We start from the raw sequence: 22,388 nt of genomic DNA, 5'->3' as shown, positions 1-22,388 counted from the left end.
ATCTTCGCATAATGTGGCAAAACGCTGATCCGTAATTGTATTTACTTGCGCCCCCGAGTCAATGAGGAACTCGCATTGTAATCCTGCAACCGTAGCTCTTATAATGCTCTCGTCAGTTGCTTCATTTGTCGCTGTAAACGTCGCGACAAGCAACTGGAAAAACAAAAAAAATCATTTGATTACTACTAATACAACATTAATTGTCGTGTCATTACAATGATATACTAGGAAATACTCTTAAGTAATAAATTTAGATTTCAGTTTATTCAAATTATCGAATTCAGCTTATAAATGTGTGAAAACAAATGACAATCAAATAAGAATTTCCAAGGTAAATCAAAGTCTGCAACGCCGACATGTTACTTCGCAACGTCAACACCTACATTCTTTTCATCCGCTCGTTCTTCTGTCTTAGCTGCGTCGTCCAGTTCAATAGAAGCCACCATTTCAGGCTTGATGGTTCGATCATCCCCTCCTGATCGGTGAGGCTGTTCAGTCTTAAATGAGCGACATGCTCTTAGAATGTGGCCTCTACGACCACATTTAAGGCAAGTCTTATCAATGGCGAAACAATCTTCTGCTTTGTGATAAACACTATCACATCTGAAGCATCGGTCCGCCTGTGCTTTCTGGGTGTTCCTTCCTCCGAGATCCGATGAACGGCGCGCGTCAAATCTAGATTGGCCAGCATATGGTTGTCCATATCTACCGCGATAAGGAGGACGGCGATTGAAACCTCGACGGGATGTATCTGCTCTCGGAAAAGTGGCACTAACCGCTGCCACTGTCATCTGCTCAGGCTTACCATGCTGCATACGATAATATTCCTCGTTCATCTTCACAGCCTCGATCTCTCGAACAGCATCCACTAGCTCGGTAAATGATCCCTGACGGTTGAGCATCTTTAGGGCCACGATACGAACGTCCTTGTTCTTCGCGTGTGTAGCGACAGCACTCACAATTTCTTCGAATTCCTTCCCTTCCTTGTAATCGCACAATCGCGCAATCGAGTTAACTCTCATGATGAATGACAAATCGGATTCCTCCGGGCCCTGCACCATTAATGCCAGCTTGCGCCGTTGCAGCATTATATCTGATGCGGACCCAAAATAAATCTTCAATCTGCTCAAAGCGTTCGAATACGGTAGTTCGTCCTCACTGGGGCCATCCGGGCTCGATTTAGTGTTTTTGAAAATATCCAACAGCAATGGTCCAGCCTTTACTTTGAAGACCACGAATTTGGTTGGCTCATCGTCCACGCCGGCCAACTTCAATGAATCCGTAAGAAGGTCGATCCACAATTCATAGTCGCGACGTCCAATTTGCTCACCGATCACGGATGGCTTGCACTCTGGTACATTAATGGCCGAAATGGACATTTGATTGACGGTCGTCACAAATCGAGATCTTTCAGCGTCCGCTTCGGCCCTGTGGTGTTGGGTACTGGAAGGACCGGCATTTTGCTCAAACGCCGCGCTGTCTACACTCTCACTTCTCGGTGACCGTAGGCTCATCTGCAATGCCTTTATGGTTTCGTTGGCCTTTTCCAGCTGCTTACTCAGTTCGGCTCTAGCCGACTTCTCTACCTCCAGTTCCTTCAAAATCGTGTCCATTTTGAGATTCTTCTTCTTCATTTTCCTATAGAACAAATAATAAATAAATTGCACTTAGAATACGATTTCATTTGTTTTCGATTAATTTATATTATTTTTGAAATGTGCTCAATCAATTCAATTTATTATTCTCATTTCTCTCTCTTTTTTTTTAAGTCATCCGCCTTTTTTTTGTGCTCTTGCTATATATTTTACCATTTCGGGAGACCACTCGCTCCCTTTGCAATGGAGTCCTCTCGCTCCCTTTGCAATGGAGTCCTCTCGCTCCAACCTTCTTCTTTTTTCTCTCTAGAGTCCTCTCGCTCAACGTTCACTCATTTTTTTTTTTTTTGTAGGAGTCCTCTCGCTCCATTTTTGTTTTTTTTTGCGTTTGTATTAAAAAAGCACCCTTATTTTAGAAAACATTAAAAAAAACTTCAAATTTACTGTACGAATTCCATCAAGAAGGCCACTGATAAATGTAAGGTACATCGTCCGCCATTTTTCATTGCTCACGAATCACTACCAGCCATAATTAAACTTTCGCTATTTTTCAATTTCAATCCTTCAGCCGTAATCACTACCAATTTACATTAGCATCAAACGATTCCTTTTACTTTTTACTCGAAGAAAAAATAGCACCTATTGTCGAAATTATTAAAAAAAACTTTTCCATACAAATTTTATTAAGCAGACCGCCATTTTTCATTACTCACGAATCACTACCAGCCATAATTTTACTCTCGCCATTTTCCAACTCAATTTCCTCCAAGTCACATCTGCATGAAATGCTTTCTTCACACGTGGTTGTTTCTTTCACAACTGTACAATGTCCGCCATCTTAGTTTGTTCGGAATATTTCTTGTCATGGTTCCCATCACTTTTAGCACAGTTTATTGAACTGGAGTTTCACACCTTTCGATACTTACCGGACGGGAGCGTCCACTGCGCCATTGTCGTGCCGCTTACTTGCCATCGTCAAAAAAAGAGGAATGTAATTTTGGAAAGGAAACTGAATTTACTCGGATGATTTAATGGCAAATCAGACGATACTTTGAACGCGTCCAAACGTCTCAACTTTCGCTAACAGAATGAAATGCGATCGTCGTTTTAACAACCGCGACCCCAGCGTCTTTCCGTCCGAGAGCGAGATCGGGTTTCACTCTCTCACATTAGAGTGTTTGAATCCCCTCTCGTTTTTGCCCGAGCCATACCACCATTTATTTTTCATCTCGATTATACCTTCCACGACGGCGACCCCCAGCGTCCGAGAGCATCCTTCCGTGAGATCGGGTTTTACTCTCACGTTAGAGCGGTTGATACTGAAACACGCTCGCTTTCCGCCCGACTCCACGAGACCCGATATTCCCGATCCACCTCTCGCGTTTGCTCTGCCCAGATGAACATTTGTTGTTCGTCCCGACGGTACAACGCCCGCTACCCCCAGCGTCTATCCATCCGAGAGCACCCTGCTCGTGTTTTACTCTCTTTCTCTCTCTCTCACGTTAGAGCGGTTTATACTGAAGCACGCTTGCTTCCAGCTCGACTCTACGAGGCGAGATCCGATCTTGTTTGCTTGCCGAATCACATCTCTCGTTTGCTCCGCTCACGCGAACATGAACTTTTCGCCCCGAATGTACCTCCACAGAAAGATTCGGGCCGAAGGTTGATTCACTCGGGCTGTTGTCTGACATGTCGAGAAGCGCGCCGGGCTTGAATTCATCATAGCTCCAGGCAAACCCGAACAACTACTCTCCCTCTCACTTACATTGAAATGCATCGTTTCTACGATCGTTCTCGGCTGTCGCCTACCACTGGCGGATATTCCGACGAATCGAACTAGAGCCTTATGGGTTTTATTCTCTCATTTTTAACTTCAACAGGTATTTCCGGTCGTGGTATAGTTGATGCATACTAAAGCCACCACACTGAAAATTAGTTGATCTTTTAATTTTTCATTATGTCGTTTTTATCTACTACAATACCTAGCTAATGTTTTTTTTAAGCGTGTTTACTTTTCGTGGCCAACTAAAATAGGTGACAAAAAATCTGAAAAAATTGACGTCGCTTGGCAGTTTAATAAATTAATGATAAAAACCTGCTCATTCAGTTCCAAAGTACCCGCGGCCTGATCTGTTTGAATAGAAGCGCTGGTAAGTAATGTAAAATAGTCAAGTTCATCGGTAAAACGCAACTAATTTTGTCTTTCCGATAAATAATTATGTAGCCGTGGATGCAACTTCGACGCGAGTGAGAAAACCTCCGCTCGGCCACCGGGAAAACCGTTGCTGCTTCAGTTAAGGCGGCGTCCATTTATTACGTAACGCTAAATTTGGAAATTTTGACCCCCTCCCCCCCCTTCATAACGCTTTTTGTATGAAATTTTTTAAATTTTTGTATGAGTCGTAACGCTTGAGCCTACTCCCCCCCTCCCCCTAGAGCGTTACGTAATTTGTGAATGCCGCCTAACCAGAAACAACCGGAATTGTAAAAGATGACCGAAAACGGACCAGTCGAACCTGCGGCCACTACCAGAGATGTGAAAAACATCGAAACGCGATTGAGGATCGTAAACGAGACTTGCAGCAGCAAGATTGATGCGAGAGAAGCTAAAATACCGTGAAGAGTCGAAACAAGCATTTAGCGAATGTATTTTAATTATTAAGTTCAAGAACATATTAGTGTATAAGAAAGTGTTCAAAGTTTTTAGTTTTTTAGTTTGAAGAAAAAAAAATAAAAAGTAAAAAAACAAGTTATCAAAGTTTAATAGAATACACTGAAGCGAGTTAAGACGTGTAGAACAGTTCAATTGAAACATTTACGGATTGAATTAATAGGTAATCCCGGTAATGGAAATTTTTGTGTTTCTGTTAACAAGTATTATTTTTATTTCTTTTTTAACAATCTGTAAATGTTTCAATTGAAGTAACTGTTTTATACGGTTGAACTTGTTTCATTGTATTTTATTGTATTTATTTTTGTTTCAGGTTTTATTTATTGTCATAGAATAACACAGCAGTATGGTATATGGTTGGGTTACCATAAATGACAATAAACTAATAATTACACATGCATTGTTTATTTTTGTTCTTTTTGTACAGTTAAACTGTTTCTTAACAGTTTCCCTTACAGTAGATGAAGCAAAAAATGGACAGTATATCTACAACTTGACTAACCGTAACTGAAAAATTTTGTTCGAGAAAATCGACGTTTTGAAATGATTACATAACTTAACCGCCTATTCCCCACATTGTAATTTTCCAATTTACAATTTACCAAACTGTCAAAATAGTTTGTGGTAATGTTGATATATTGTTGTTAAACATGTTACATGAAATTGTTTAGGTATGGTCGCAAATTGTTCTGAACAATATCGGGAACAGTACTTGTATGGTTCATGTTTATGCGGGTACACGGTTCTGTAACGCAAGGATTGTAGTCGACAGATGCCTGATCTCTCTGTTTTCTGCTGACGAGGATTGAATAAGCCGGAAGATTCCCGCCTAGAGGCAGCAACAGCCGCGCAAGGAAATTTTGAGCGGCTGTTGCTGCCTCTAGGCGGGAATCTTCCGGCTTATTCAATCCTCGTCGGCAGAAAACAGAGAGATCAGGCATCTCAAAATTTCCTTGCACGACTGTTGCTGCCTCAAGGCGGAAATATTCCGGATCAACATCCAACAGATAGATTTAGGCATTTGCCAGCATGAATAGTAAAAATAGCCTTCTACAGAACCAGTGGTACCGTAACTGTTGGGTGGATAAGAGATTTGTTGTTAGGGGGTGGTTTTGAATTTTGAATATGTGGAGGAAAACATATTTTCCTAAACCAGAATCGGGTTGGAGTTGAAACTGTGATTCAGAACGGGTTGCGCCAGTTCCAATCTGGTTTAAAAACGTTTGTTTGAGTACTTTCAAGTTAGTTTCGTTGGCGCTCCTGTTTGGGGCGCCCTGATCGGGATCACGGTCAGTTTGAGCGCGCACCTGATTTGACGTTTCCAAATCTAAACAAGCATTCCAATGCAGGGGTGGAATCGAAAAACTGTTGCAAAATCACCACGCTTCCCATAGGGTTGAACAAACTGTGCCGCTTCTCGAATTATTTTTTAAAATGTGGTGAGTATCCATGTTATCAAAAATTTGTAAGAAAATCAGGTGTGCATATAAACAAAATCTGAAAGCGTTAACATTCATTAAAAATGATTGCCTTTCGAAGAAAAATACAAAAACCGGGGGTTAGATCTGACGGAAATGGTCTATTGGTTCGTTTACCGAACCGATTACCGACCGTTCAGCTGTTGAGATTTCGGTAAATGAATTACCGACTTCGGTGATTAGAGCTAAGTGTTTTTCGATCTGAATGTCAAATTTAAGCTCAGATTATTGATTTTTCTAATATCTATTGTGTGTATCCATATTCTTTTTTAATTTTTCTCTGAGCCTTCTCTAGTTAGGGAGCCGGTACCAATGGTTGTGAATGCACCAGTAGATTGGACTGTGCAATAAAACACGTATATTTCCGATTAAAAACACACGTTTAGTTTATACAAATGAAGAAAAGTCGTAGAGATCTCGCGTTACTTAATATCTAACCCTAAAAGCCATTGGTAACCGAGTATGTAGCTCGTTGAGCTGAGATGAAAACTAGCGCAACTACTGGAACTATGTTTCTTCTTTGGTAGTTTTAGTTTACAGGTAGTAATATTTTTCCAAGAGGTTATATATTGCTCAAACCTAAGAATAATCAGTTCGTCTGATTTGTCATGCGCGTTTATGGATAGTATGTTGTTTAAATTTACTGAAGGTCACTTTTATTTATTAGTCGTAGCAGAATTTCTGTCAAGCCATTCGGATATTTTTATTCGCAAAATATTTTTCTAGCCAATACTATAAGCAAAATTTCATTTTATTTTAAACAATTCAATATAACTTACAACCTACAATAATTCGATCAGTGAACCACTGGTTCTAGTGGCAATCCGCGTATTGTAGAAAAGTCCAATTTGCTGTCTATGCTCTCGTCCAGTTGGCCGATTACAGCAACATTGTCCCCGCGGATGATGTGTAGGCCCAGCACTACTTGCTCTATGCCGGCATTCATTGAGTATACCCGCTCATGTGATTCGTCCAGAATGATGTTGATGGTTTGGTCGAATCCTTTGAGAGTGCCAACGAAATTTCGACCATCGGCTGTTATGATGGAAACGGTTGTGTTCACATATGACTCCAAGCCGGACATAGTTTCTGAATGAGATAGAATTTGTTGAATCAGAAACCAATATATTGCGTTAGGGTAAGTGTGCCAATAGTGAAGATATTAGTAGTTTCTCATGAAAAAATAAATAATACTCTCAGACAAATGTAAGCACCTTCAGGCAAATTTTCATACTCATATTGCTATTTCTTGTGCGCTTATCCTTTTTCATCTTCTTTTTATTCTTTTCTGGTATTGCCTCTACGCCTACTGGGAAAGAGTTCATTTCTCAGCTCAGTGTTCTATGAGCACTTTCATAGTTAGCTGAGTGCTTTATTTGTCAATTGACCGTTTCTGCACTCGTATTCGGTCGGTGCTCATATTCCGAGCACTCGAGGTGTGTATGGAGATTTCGTTGCAGCAATCCATTGAAATATGTCAATCAACTCCCAGGAAAGTAAATTTGCATTTCAAGTTTCTGGGGGTCCAAATGAACAAATTTGAGGAGTGTAATTTAAGGTTTTTGTAGTTTGATCGTTATGGGCCATACTAATTTGCGCATGTTCGCATGGTCGACGTAACCATCAGCACTAGCATTGCTAAAACAGGCGTTTTTCTGTTCCTAGCTTGAATATTTCAACAATTTCGGTGAAATAATATGTGCATTTGCTAAAATGTAAGTTGATTGGGGGATACTTTTGCATTTTGGTCTTATTGGCGCTTAGGTCGACTATGTGAACATGGGCAGTAATGTTGAAGTATAATTTACCTTACAAGTCGCAGCTTAAATGCAATTAGTTCAATAGATATAAGGGTAATTAAAACACAGTTTTGCCCAAGCTCACTTGATTTCAGATCAAATTTTGAGTGTCCTCCCAAAATTTGAGCTTATTTGGATGAAAATTGAGACTGCATAAGCCCATCAAAGTTTGCATGGGAATTACTTACAATACTGCCCATATTCGCCCATGGAGCTTAGTGACATTTGAACGCACGAAGACTAGCATACGCTCGTCATACACAGTTTGTATTTGTTTTCCTCAAAGAAACTTGCACACGCTCTCCAGACTCATCAAAATGCATATGGAAATATTACCCAATTTGAAAAATTTACACCCGGATTCTGAGTGTTTTTCGAGACAGAGTACATATTGTTTTCCTCTAAGGTTCACAACCACATCTACACTAGGGCACCCATACCATTGGGCGTGATAACCACTATATAACCGTCCCATGTACATAAAAAATCCCATAGAGGGACAGTTATGAGTATATGGGCATATAAGCTAATATAAGTACAGTGGAGCTTAAATTTTAATCTTAGGCAGCGTCCATTTATTACGTAACGCTAAAATTGGAATCTTTTATCCCCCCCGGAGGGGACGTAACGCTTTTTGTATGAAAAAAATTAAATTTTTGTATGAGCCGTAACGCTTGAGCCTACTCTCCCCCTCCCCCTAAAGCGTTACGTAATTTGTGGATGCCGCCTTAGCTAATTATGTTGACCATTTTTGTAGAAAATCGAGCTGTTCATCAATGGTACTTAGCCTCTGACCTTCATAGTAAAAAAATATTTTGCAACTGTTTACTGCAACAGCCATTAGTGAGGATCGTCCACTAGAGGTACATCCAATCTATGTAGTTATCTTTTCGATTGTTCACACGCCGCGCAGAATAGGCACGACTATCTTACGAAGGGTGCGCGTACCCTATTGATCGAATCTAGAAAGGGTCGTCCAGAAATTACGTAAGACAAATTTAGCACCCCATTAAACATTTGACAGTTCACCAGCCGACTAAATTGGTTGAAAAATCGGTCGATTGTTGCACCGACGCTTATGGAAGATTAACATATAAGGATCAACCGAACGTTAAGGGACGAATGACCTTCGGGTTAAAGTCCCTCTCAAACAACAACAACAACATCAACCGAATATCACCCGATTTAATTGGGTGGGTCGACGCAATCCTATTAAATAGGTGGATAAATCGGTATTTTAAGTAAAATCCAAGCAAGTTGACCTACACTCAGGCAAATGGACTATCGATAAACATAAGAACCCCTTATGAAAATTCGCCACAAGGAATCGGGTTGAAATTCATAAATTTGCCTTATGAAACCAAAATTTGAAAACAAAAATAGTCTTCGCGGCAACCTGGAATCGAACCGAGGGCCTTGCGATCGATAGGCTCGTGCGTACACCCCGCGCCTATCGACGCCTTGGTGTGAAGTGATGCTTAAACGATACATGAAGCATTCGTATTTCGATAGTCGTTCCATCTTTCATAAGGCAAAATGTATGAATTTCGATAGTCCAGTTCGTTGCGGGTACTAAACATCAGATTTCCTCGGTCACCCGATTTAACCTAGCGATTAGTCAGTTGATCGCTGTGTTAAACTTCCTTGTGTTAAAAAAGCGTCGGTGAAATAATCGACCGATTTTCAACCAATTAGTCGGCTGTTGAACTGTCAAATGTTTAATGAGGCAGTCTTTCGAATTTTGCTCCCGTTTTTTTGTATGACAATTTGAAGTAAATTTCAAGGCTAAATTACTAAAGCCATATCGTCTTACGTATTTAATGGACGACCCCAAAGCATATTCAAACGATTCACAGATCTATTACCATGTATATCGTAGCGCTGGTTCCGATTTGATAGAGCTTGTAGATGTCCTTGTTCGTGCTGTGTCCGTTTCCTGTGCGACGAAAAAATGGTTTGGTATATGTTAGTATTGTGAGAGCTGTTGAACAATGATAGAAATTATTACTGTTGCAGACAGAAGACCACTATAAATTAGGCGCTTATAAAACTTTTGCCGACTGTAAACAAAACGCTAAACGTTTTCCATTTTCTATTTTGACAATCACTGTCAATCCGACCGATGTCAAAACTGCAATAATACACGCTTGCTTCGGTTCATCCGAATCTGGAGTGAAAATAATCCAAAACCAGTCCAAAACCATACACTCAGAAATAAAAATAGTCACAGAATTACTAAAGTTTACCCGCATAAACATGAACCATACAAGTACTGTTCCCGATATTGTTCAGAACAATTTGCGACCATACCTAAACAATTTCATGTAACATGTTTAACAACAATATATCAACATTACCACAAACTATTTTGACAGTTTGGTAAATTGTAAATTGGAAAATTACAATGCGGGGAATAGGCGGTTAAGTTATGTAACCATTTCTCGGTTACTTTTTCAAATCGACGTAAGTAACTTCCATACGGGTTTGAGAAAATTAATTCAGAAGAATCACAACCTGTCTTCTAAAACTGTTTTAAACTGAATCACCTTTTCAACATTTTTTCGACGTGTACATTTCTTAAATTTTGCATACAATGAGCTCGCGTTAAAAAACTATGGAGTTCCTATTATCTCACACAATAATTTTATGACAAAATTATAAGCCGTTTTATTCAGTTACTTGCGACGTTTTTCTACCAGTGTAAAATCGACTAAAGTAGTGTTTTGTTTTGATTCGGGGTTAAGTCACTTTGTCTCTCCATACAGCGGGCCGGCGAAAGTACTGGTTAGGTTGCGAAAGTTGAAAATCTTACTTTCGTCGTTTTGTAAATCTGGAAATTAAACGTTCCAAAAGTGAAAAATCGAGTTGGTTCAGAGCGTTACGCGTAGAAATTCGTCTGCGAAACACATAGGATCGATAAAGCAAGTTTGTATACTATTTTACTTGAGTCTGTATGAATACGTTTTCGAGATTTCAAAACGTCGATTTTCTCGAACAAAATTTTTCAGTTACGGTTAGTCAAGTTGTAGATATTATGGATCCGGTAGAAATAAGGACAAACATTTTTTTCAAATGTATTTTTTCTCAATCTCCTAGCATCGCGACTAATATTTGAATAGTGCGCTGTGTTCATAAACATCGTAAGAATGCAGCGCCACACTCAAAAACTGATTTCAAAATCGCGCGAGTTAAGGCGCGTCGCGAGTCTCACTGGCGCGATCCGGTTTGGTGGCGGTGCGACAATATACTGTCCATTTTTTGCTTCATCTACTGTAAGGGAAACTGTTAAGAAACAGTTTAACTGTACAATAAGAACAAAAATAAACAATGCATGTGTAATTATTAGTTTATTGTCATTTATGGTAACCCAACCATATACCATACTGCGGTGTTATTCTATAACAATAAATAAAACCTGAAACAAAAATAAATACAATAAAATACAATGAAACAAGTTCAACCGTATAAAACAGTTACTTCAATTGAAACATTTACAGATTGTTAAAAAAGAAAAAAAAAATACTTCTTAACAGAAACACAAAAATTTCCATTACCGGGATTACCTATTAATTCAATCCGTAAATGTTTCAATTGAACTGTTCTACACGTCTTAACTCGCTTCAGTGTATTCTATTAAACTTTTAAAACTTGTTTTTTTTACTTTTTATTTTTTTTTCTTCAAACTAAAAAACTAAAAACTTTGAACACTTTCTTATACACTAATATGTTCTTGAACTTAATAATTAAAATACATTCGCTAAATGCTTGTTTCGACTCTTCACGGTATTTTAGCTTCTCTCGCATCAATCTTGCTGCTGCAAGTCTCGTTTACGATCCTCAATTGCGTTTCGATGTTTTTCACATCTCTGGTAGTGGCCGCAGGTTCGACTGGTCCGTTTTTGGTCATCTTTTACAATTGGGTCCTAAAATTTTTAATGAAATATTGTTTTTATTTAATAACACGAAAAAGCATGTTACTGTAACTACTTTAGCAATTTTTCCCGCTCAAATAATGCCTTTATCATGTTTAAACTTTAAAAATTTGGTCCATAAATGAACCTTGACACTTTTGATCATGTTTGACGTTCGCTTAGTCGACAAAAACACCACAGGGGTTTTAGTTCGACCACTGGGGTTGTTCCTGTTTGACATTTCGTAAGGGACACGGAAAACAAAATACACCCAAAATTTGAGTTTAAGCCAAAAAACGTGACCAAATCTAAAAAAAAAATTTTTGGCTTAAATCAACGGAAAACATTAGAAAATTGAGTAAACATGTGTTTTTGGCCTAAACTTAAGCGTTTGGCACTAAAATTGGGACAGGGCTTTAGGACCCTATTCCGGTTGTTTCTGGTTAACTGAAGCAGCAACGGTTTTCCCGGTGGCCGAGCGGAGGTTTTCTCACTTGCGTCGAAGTTGCATCCACGGCTACATAATTATTTATCGGAAAGACAAAATTAGTTGCGTTTTACCGATGAACTTGACTATTTTACATTACTTACCAGCGCTTCTATTCAAATAGATCAGGCCGCGTGCACTTTGGAACTGAATGAGCAGGTTTTTATCATTAATTTATTAAGAAACTGCCAAGCGACGTCAATTTTTTCCGATTTTTTGTCACCTATTTTGGTTGGCCACGAAAGTAAACACGCTTAAAAAAAACAGTAGCTAGGTATCACAAAAAAAAATTGATTTAAAATTTGAATCTTTATAATTTATTTTCTAACGCTCGTTTAATGTGAAACAAATGCTCAATTTTATTTTCTAATTTTATGTCGAGAATCTTGACTCGAGATGCGTAAGAAAATTAAAAGATTTTTTCATCGCTGCGTTAACCTCATCAGCCAGCGCGATTACTTTTGTATTAGCGTGTATGATATTAAATATCAACAATAGACCATTTCCGTCAGACCTTACCCCCAATTTTTATATTTTTCTTCGAAAGACGATTATTTTTAATGATTATTGACGCTTTCAGATATTTTTTATATGCACTCCTGATTTTCTTACAATTTTTTGAAAATTTGGGGTTTTGAGGTGAATTTCGTCGTGCGGCACAGTTGTTTCAACCCTATGGGTATAAAAAGTGGAGATTTTTCAAAATTTATAACATCCCTGCATCGAATGTTTGTAGACACAACAAAATGTCAAATCCAGCAACAACAAAATTGACTCGCACGTTGGTTTGTTGCGATGCGTGAATATGGTTTAGCGTGCTGCTTTTATGCCCTCAGTCACCGAAATCACAAGAATTCCACGAAAAATGGCCGTCGTTGTAGCTGGACAAATTTGACCTTCTTCAACTTAGAAATCCCATTCCAAATAAACCATTCATCTCATTGCCTGAAGCTGCTGTGGTGCGCCGGATGATCCGCGATAGGTTCCTGCTCTCTTGTGGTTTTGTGGCCGGCGGAAAACTGGTAACGAAGATTCCACTGCAATCATTTTTATTCCCGGATATCCATTGAAGCTGGGGTGGAATCCAAATCAAAATAATATATTAATCGAACAGCTCTTGCTACCTTTAAAGCGGCATTGTTCCGGATTTCAGATTGGGATCAAATATTTAGCTAAAAAGACGATATGCTGCCACACAATCAAATTTTTCGTCGCCAGTTTTCCAATGGCCGCAAAACCGGGAGAGAGCAGGAACCTTTTCGTAAATTATTCAGCTGGGGCACCACAGCAACTTCATGCAAAGGATAAGAAGAGGATCTTTAATCTTTTCGTGAAGAATTTCGTCGCGACGGCTATCTTCGCTCTCTTCCTGATGGTTCCAGTTTCCCCTTGTTTGGGGTCTTGAAAATAAAACGGGGAAATATGTTTGCGCACGCAATCAACATTAAGGTTCCGATGTTGGAACCTGTTAAGATAGATATTTGAATGGCCAGCACCACAGTACCAAGGTCGTTCCCGGGACGGATGTGGGGATTGCAGTCACCACCATTACCAAAAAAATAAACAACTAGTGCATCCAAACCCGAAGATCAACAATGATGAGACCAATGTTCTGAATTTACTTAGGTGGCGCATATCATTGATGCGTGCCACTATTTCTTTCTTTTATTTCCGACTGACGTCACTGTTTGCTCTGCATAAGAATAGCGAAAGAATAAATGAGAGAACTAGTGTCACGCATCAAAGATCTGGGCCACCTGAGTAAATCTTAATCATTGGAGTAAATCCAGAAGCTTGAGTGGAGACCGCAGAGGAACAGCTGATCAAAATTCACCACAACGTGGAGATTAAATCATAGGGGAAAAAGGGGCCTGATAAAAATCTGAGAGAAATAAAATGTAGGGGACCGTGGGGCGAACTGTCGTGCCGCCAGTTTTTCATTGTTTTTCAATAGTTAGGGGCCTCAAAACATATGGGTTCCTTAGGGAAGTTTGTTCAGTTAATTGAAAGAAAGCTCATGAGCAAATAAAATTTTTTGACGGAAATGGTCTATTTGCGGAGAGGTAATCATGTGGTGCTACAATTTCTCACATCTCCATATAGTTCAACAATATCTGAAAATTGAATAGACCATTTCCGTCAGACCTAACCCCCAATTTTTATATTTTTCTTGAAAGGCGATTATTTTTTATGATTATTGACGCTTTCAGATATTTTTTATATGCACTACTGATTTTCTTACAATTTTTTAAAAATTTGGGAATTTGAGGTGAATTTTGTCGTGCGGCACAGTTGTTTCAACCCTGTGGGTATAGAAAGTGGAGATTTGGCCAAAACTTACAACATCCCTGCATTGAATGTTTGTAGACACAACAAAATGTCAAATCCAGCAACAAGAAAATTGACTCGCACGTTGGTTTGTTGCTTATCAACCTCACGCTGAACTTGTTCCGCTCAAAAATGAGTACCGGGTGCACAAAAACGCTCAATATGCGGAATTTGCTTCCATTTTTCTCTTGATTATAAAAGCAAGTTTTTCAGGTTTTTGTCTATTTAAATAGTAAAAGCGGAAGCAAATGGGGAAACATATTTCGCATTTGCGACCATTTTTCAGCTTTTCGATGGAAAAAATCCCCGAATACTCCCCATCTTGTCAACGGTTAACTGTTTGCTGCCACGTTGAAGATGACTGACAGTTCCATCACAAATAATCCATTTTCAGCGATCTGCATGTAGCCAATAGCCAACATACGTATAGGCTGAGTGCGAAGGAGTGCGAAATGCACAGATTTTTCACTTCCTCAGACATTTTTGCATTCGTTGCCTTATTTTCTGTAGATCACAAAAACACATGCGATGCGTGAATCTGGTTAAGCGTGCTGTTTCTAAGCGCTCAGCCACCGAAATCACAAGTAGGGTAAATTATGTATTTTGGACAGACTAAGGATATGTCTGGAAACGGCGATTGATTAACTACATTATATACTAATATTTTATTATCTAATGCTACTTACATGCTTAATGTCCCATTGTACTTTGAGTTTCTGGGAAGCAAAAGCTTACAAACTGTAGTATTAGCTTCCAAAATAGCGTTTTTTGGAGACCTGTCTGTTATACATTTCGGACACCAAATATACATTTTGGACACCCTCATGTGAATATAATTTGGACAGGGGCGTTATCTCAATATCCATGCAATGGTTTCTTAAAAAAACGATCATATCATAAAATTTTAGGAATTTACATGTGACTTATGCATTTTTTCGCTTATCGGATGTGTATATTAGTGATAATCAATAATTTCATGTAATGCAAGCAAATATCATCAGATCCACGAAAAACGCCTGCAAGTATGCATGCATGTAACATTCCAGTGTGTTTCATCAGATGGCTAAATTATATCAACAGAACAAAAACCATAATATATTTTGGACATCACCTGATTTATGCCTTATATACTCATGTTAAGATTTTAGATGAACTTAGCTTAAATTTTAGACATATTTTATCATGTTGCCATTTTCAAACTTTTTATGAATGCCAATTCTGAGCACTATTATTGCATTTAATGTATGTTCATGAAATGTACATCCTCTTGCATTCGTAGGTTTCACAGATGTTCTGTTGATACAATTTACAATTTTTATATTTATGAAGCCAATTTGTAATTGTTATGGGAATGGTCATCATTAATAAGCAGCTTAGTGTATTAATCATGCAATACATGATTTCCCGTACATATATTCCTCACCATCTCATTGGAAATGAGCATACAACGACTAGCCTGTCCAAATTATATGCCTGTCCAAGTTATATACGTTACCCTACTCCACGAAAAATGGCCGTCGTTGCAGCTGGACAAATTTGATTTTCATCTTTGAAATCCCATTCCAAATAACCCATTCACATCATTGCGTGAATCTGCCGTGGTGCGCCGGATGATCCGCGATAGGTTCCTGCTCTCTTGTGGTTTTGTGGCCGGAGGCAAACTGGCACGAAGATTTCACTGCGCGGGAGCATATCATTTTTATTCCTGGATGTCCATGGAAGCCGGGGTGGAATCCAAATCAAATAAAATATTAATCGAACAGCTCTTGCAACCTCGAAAGCGGAAATGTTCCGGATTTCAAATTGGGGTCAAATAGCTTAAAAGACGATATGCTGCCACACAGTGAAATTTATCGTCGCCAATTTTCCAATGACCGCATACCCAGGATAGAGTAGGGACCTTTTCAGGTTGAGCACCACGGCAACTTCCTACGAAGATAAGAAGGGGATCTTTAATCTGTTCGTGAAGAATTCCGTCACGATGGCTGCCTTCGCTCTCTTCTTGATGGTTCCAGTTTCCACTTGTTTGGGGTCTTGAAAATAAAACGGGGAAATATGTTTGCGCATGCAATTAACTTTAAGGTTCCGATGATGGAACCTGTTAAGATAGATAGGTCGTTTCCGGGACGGATATGGGGTTTGCAGTCATCACCATTACCAAAAAAAGGAACAAGTAGTGCATCCAAACCCAAAGATCAACAAAGATGAGACCAATGTTCTAAATTCACTTAGGTGGTGCAAATCACTGAAGCATGTCACTATTTCTTTCTTTTATTTGCCGGCTGACGTCAATATTTGCTCTGCATAAGAATAACGAAAGAGTGAAAAAGAGAACTAATGTCACGCATCAATAATCTGCGCCACCTGAGTAAATTTCAATCATGGGAGTAAATCCAGAAGCTTGAGTGGAGACCACGAAGGAACAGCTGATCAAAATTCACCACAACGTGGAGATAAAATCATAGGGGAAAAAGGGGCCTGATAAATATCGGAGAGAAATAAAATGTAAAGGACCGTGGGGCGAACTGTCGTGCCGCCAGTTTTTCATTGTTTTTCAATAGTTAGGGGCTACAAAATATATGGGTTCCTTTGGGAAGTTTGTCCAGTAAATTGAAAGAAAGCTCATGAGCAAATAATATTTTTTGACGGAAATGGTCTATTATACTGTCATTATTTGGTATAGATGACACAAACAGTTTTTAATTATCCCAAGATTCAGGTTTGATATTGTTCAACAGAAAAGTAACAGTTTGTGATGCATTAACCTTATCTGTTAATGGCATCGTAGTGTTTGCAACATTTGGCAATATGTATTTTTCTATGCGGGTATGCATTAATGACTATTTTCTATCTGCCTCTCTTTCATTCTGCTGTTATTTTCTACACTAACTGTCATTTCGACTGGGTTGAAGCTTAGCGATGCTTCAACCCAGGCGAATTGACAAATAGGAATAAAATTCCCTGCAGGATGAAAGAGGCAGATAGAAAATAGTCATTAATTACTAAAATTTAGTCATTCTGTGACTACCCGTGTTTCTGAGTGTAGTTATAAGGCTCCCCCTAAATCGCTATTTGGCTGGTTGGGCCTAGTATTCGTATACCTGCCGGTAAAACTGACTTAGTATAATTCAAATTTATTAGGGGCAATTATAGCGTGTTAGTAAATGCATTTGGATTATTGTTTTTCGGTAGAATAATATCGAATATTCCTTCAGATTGGATTTTACTACTAAATTACAAACATATAAGCTTTGCGTTTATTAAATATCAAACATATTTAGATTAACACAGATCACATTTTTTGCAATAGGGGTAGGCGGGAAAATATACAGGACAGCCAGGAGGACGGTCGTAGATTTTTGAACATTCGATGATTCGATATCGATGTGCTTGGCTGCATGGCTGGTCGCGAATAAAGGTCTTAAAAATAGGAATTTTTGCTTGAATTAAGAGACCGATCTGATATCAAAAGAAAAACCAGGGGACCTAAATCGAGACCATAATACTTTTATGTTTTTAAGATGTTTTTAAAATTTTGGCCAGACATATTTCTATGGATATTTTTTTTTTCTTGAATTAAGGCAAGTATTACTCATGACATTTCGACAAGTATTATATGGATCAGAACTGATAGCGACTGAACATCTTTAAAATATGAACTTTAGGGACCTTATGCTTAAAAAAAAAGAGACCGAACGAGAACCAAAAAAAAAAACATCCAAGATCTCTGAAAACAAAAACTGTTCAAAAGAGAATCAGCAGATTCAAGTTTTTATCAAGGTTTTTGTTAGAAAATCTATCCAGATGAAACGGCCTAGGGCTGAAAATCTCAATAGTACTGAAAAATCAATCCAGTCAGATATTTTTCTGTGGATACTTTTAATTTTTTTTTTGGAAATACTTGTTAATGTATGCGCTTTTTCAAGAATTTCAATATTTCTTAGGAATTTCTCCAGAATAGTTGTTCAGTTTTTTCAAGATTTAAACTAAGCACTTCTCTAAGGATTTGTTCAGCAATTACTCCAGAGATTCCTACTTTAACATCTTCGCAAAGTCCAGCTAAAATACTAAGAGAAATTTTCCAAAGTTTTTCGACGGAAATTCCTAAGAATTTGCCCAAGTTTTATAAAGATGTCTCCAGGAAATTTTCAAGGATTTTTTAAGACATAATTGAAGAAATCCCTGGAAATGCCCGGAAAGCTTTGCTAAAACAAAACCTACAGTAATCTCTGATAGAAATTTCCTGATGGACTTTTGCATGGATCTCTGAAAATTTTCATCAGGAAGGTTTTTGTGCATGAATTTATAAAATGAAAAAAAAAATATATCAAATGAATTCCTAAAATCCGGTTCTAAAAGCATTCCACAAGAAATATTGAACAAAATCCCTGTAGAAACATTTGTAGAAATAGTTGGAATAATTGCTGTAGTCTATGTTGTTGTGAAACCTCTAATGCTGAAGAGTTTTAACAATATTTCCTGAAAACATCAATGGAATTGAAACTTTGAGGGTTTTTTTTGTAAGAACCATTAACGATTTTCTCCGAAAACCCAAAAACATAAACCCTTGAAGTTTATTTTTTATTTTTGAAGAACTCTGTAGGAATCTTGAGAAGATCTGCTTTAGTGGAAATCATATACTTGCATTCTAGGAAATATTTAAGTAATCACGGTGTAAATTCCTGGCTAGGTTTATCTAATATAGGATCAGGAAAACAGTCACTTAAGAGACCATTTTGGTTTAAAAATAAGACTTTAGAAACCTATCTGCTTCGTGACTAAAAATGGGTGAACTCTCTCTCCATAATCCACTTTTAACGTTGCTCGGAAAATTCTCTTCCCGGCAATTTGGATTCATTTTGGAAAACTCTCTTTCCAAAATCCGCTCGGAAAACTCTCTTTCCGTCCTTGGAGAACTCTCTCTCCATAATCCACTTTTCACATTGCCCGGAAAACTCTCTTCCCGCCAATTTGGATTGATTTCGGAAAACTCTCTTTCCATTGCTCGGAAAACTCTCTTCCCGGCAATTGAGATTCATTTTGGAAAACTCTCTTACCAAAATCCGACTCGAAAACTCTTTCCGTCCTTGGAGAACTCTCTTTCTCCATAATCAACTTTTAACATTGCTCGGAAAACTCTCTTCCCGGCAATTGAGATTCATTTTGGAAAACTCTCTTACCAAAATCCGACTCGAAAACTCTTTCCGTCCTTGGAGAACTCTCTCTGCATAATCAACTTTTAACATTGCTCGGAAAACTCTCTTCCCGGCAATTGAGATTCATTTTGGAAAACTCTCTTTCCAAAATCCACTCGGAAAACTCTTTCCGTCCTTGGAGAGCTCTCTTTCCATAATCCACTTTTCACATTGCTCGGAAAACTCTCTTCCTGGCAATTTGATTTTGGAAAACTCTCTTTCCAAAATCCGACTCGGAAAACTCTTTTCGGCCTTGGAGAACTCTCTCTCCATAATCAACTTTTCACAATGCTCGGAAAACTCTCTTCCCGGCAATTGAGATTCATTTAGGAAAACTCTCTTGTTGGAAACAGCAATCTCAAGCAGCTTTTCCGGCAGAAAACAACAGCAGGGACATTCGCGTGTTCAGATTCAGAAGAATAAAACTCTGATGGTTTCGAACAAAACTATAGTGCAAACTTATTTTATTACTCGCGAGAAAATTATAACAACTTTAATCTAGTTCACTCGACCGCACAACAATAACAAACCTTGGCGCCAAAAACGTGGCAGCAGCGAATGAGAGGGGTCGGACATCAACCTACATGAAAACAGCATCCAGTGAGGGGTCGGACACTATTCCTCCAACATCTCTTACCAAAATCCGCTCGGAAAACTCTCTTTCCGTCCTTGGAGAACACTCTCCATAATCCACTTTTCACATTGCTCGGAAAACTCTCTTCCCGGCAATTTGGATTGATTTTGGAAAACTCTCTTTCCAGAATCTGGCTCGGAAAACTCTCTTTCCGGCCTTGGAGAACTCTCTTTCTCCATAATCAACTTTTACCATTGCTCGGAAAACTCTCTTCCCGGCAATTCAGATTATTTTTGGAAGACTCGCTTTCCAAAATCCGTTCGGAAAACTCTCTTTCCGTCCTTGGAGAACACTCTGTCCATAATCAACTTTTCACATTGCTCGGAAAACTCTCTTTCCGGCAATTTGGATTGATTTTGGAAAACTCTCTTACCAAAATCCGACTCGGAAAACTCTTTCCGTCCTTGGAGAACTCTCTCTCTCTCCATAATCAACTTTTCACATTGCTCGGAAAACTCTCTTCTGGAGAACTCTCTCTCCATAATCAACATTTAATATTGCTCGGAAAACTCTCTTCCCGGCAATAAAAATACATTCGATGTTTATCTCCTGTAGAGATAAACACAACTTACCATTAAGACGAAGTAGGCCGCCATTGAAATTTGTACGCATTGTTGATGATTGTTTCTAATTCATCTCACGATTTCGAATCAAAGAAAATCAGTTGATTTTGCACTGACACAGCTGAAAAAGTATCAGCATATTTTATGCTTGTAAGCGCGTACAATGATACTTTTTCAAGTCAATATAAACTATCAAGACTGAGTTTTATCACTTTGAAATGCAAGTTGAAAAGTCATCATTGTTGCCAAAGCGAATGACGGGCTACTTAGCCTTAAGCGACTGCGCCATGTAGTAACCAAAACCTAATTGATCGGCCAAACTTGAGCCGAGCCAACAAATAAACACACTATATCAAACACCGTCCGTTCGCTACAAAATTTGTCACCAAACTGGATCGAGTTGTTTTCAAAACTGGCTTCTTTCCCGCACAGTTCTCATTTCGCCCGTTTCGCCTAATCTGCTTTTCGTTAATTTTCGCTCGTTGTTTGATATCTTTTGTACACGTTTAGCATAATACAAGTAGAATCGAAAACAATTTACTTTATTTTTTTATATTTCAATCTATAACAACTCTATTCGCCACAAGCATAACTGTATATTCACTCCAAACGCTTAAAACATAATGCTGAATTAAAATAATGTTATAAAGCATTAATAATGTTATTCAAATGGATCATTGCTTGACAGTTATTGATAACATTAAAAAAATTTGACTTACGATCAAATTAATGCAATGATATAATGCTTGTGGTTACTTGGGTAGTCTCCTCCTCAAAACCGGTCAGCATGCATTCCTTTGCTTTCGGGTCCCATTTTCTTCGCTTTTGCTTTGTTATTTTGAACCATCGCTTTTGTCCCAAATATACGCACGTGTGATAAGTCCGGTTTTCGTCCACTCCAAACTTCTTCCGGTGTCAAATCATGACCTCGAGTCGGAGAGCGATTTATCAAATATACCGCCGTAGCTGCCGCTTCTGCCCAAAATGACTTGGACAGCTTCGCTTCAAACAGTCCGGTCCGGTTCGCTCTTTCTGCAAGTCCGTTCTGTTGTGGTGTGTAATCGTTCGTCGTTTGATGCTTGATACCCGTTTTCTTTAAATACTCTTGAAAATACTCATTACCATTGTCTGTTCTTAATATTTTCAGTTTGTCACCAGTTGGTCGCTCTGCTAATGCATGAAACTCTTTGAAGCGACTCAACACCTCTTCACTTGATTTGGTCTTCAAGAAATAGATGAACATCCGCCGAGATTTGTCATCGATAAATGAAATGTAATAACGGCTACCACCAAAAGATGCTTCTTCCATAGGACCAGATATATCCGAGTGTACGATTTCAAGGAGTTTTTGTGCCCTCGAGCCATTCTTGCTGAAAGGAATGCGAGCTTGTTTTCCTATCGGGCAAATACGGCAATCACGATCACTTCTTGTGTTGATTTGAATACCATCGGTCTAGTGGATGGATTGGAAAACTTCTTCACACTGCTGATGTTCAGGTGCCCCAAGCGTTTGTGCCAATAGATCTAGCTTGAATAGATCGTTTTCGATTATACCTGTTGCCTCCAAGCTTCCTTCTGCATTTATCACCTTACAGCCGCTCGAATCAAAGAGAACACTGTAGCCTTTCTTCACTTCATTTGAACTACTGATAGGAAATTCGTCGACAATCCTGGAATATACTGGACATCGTGTACCGGAATTTGCCTTTCTCCTTTGTGGCACGTAG

General features: G+C 38.7%; 2 protein-coding genes across 2 annotated transcripts in view; one reads left to right on the top strand and one right to left on the bottom strand.

Moving 5' to 3' along the window:
• The window catches only part of LOC5563915 (protein OSCP1), a 48,314-nt gene that overhangs the window by 20,237 nt on the left and 5,689 nt on the right, over positions 1–22,388 (top strand). The gene's annotated exons all lie outside the window — the stretch shown is intronic.
• On the bottom strand, positions 6,475–9,662 carry LOC5563902 (U6 snRNA-associated Sm-like protein LSm8). The gene is made up of 3 exons (XM_021854073.1): positions 9,552–9,662; positions 9,409–9,479; positions 6,475–6,833 (listed from the first exon to the last, which is right to left on the bottom strand). The coding sequence occupies exon 3, from the start codon at positions 6,826–6,828 to the stop codon at positions 6,541–6,543; it is 288 nt and encodes a 95-aa protein (XP_021709765.1). The 5' UTR covers positions 6,829–6,833; positions 9,409–9,479; positions 9,552–9,662; the 3' UTR covers positions 6,475–6,540.

The sequence above is a fragment of the Aedes aegypti genome, chromosome 3 (genome assembly GCF_002204515.2).
Source record: "Aedes aegypti strain LVP_AGWG chromosome 3, AaegL5.0 Primary Assembly, whole genome shotgun sequence".
NCBI classification, from domain to species: Eukaryota; Metazoa; Arthropoda; class Insecta; order Diptera; family Culicidae; genus Aedes; species Aedes aegypti.
This window is presented reverse-complemented; position numbering and strand designations above follow the sequence as displayed.

Bases quoted from the DNA above. Each gene is read 5' to 3' on its own strand.
- LOC5563902 (XM_021854073.1), bottom strand. From the start codon at position 6,828: ATGTCCGGCTTGGAGTCATATGTGAACACAACCGTTTCCATCATAACA.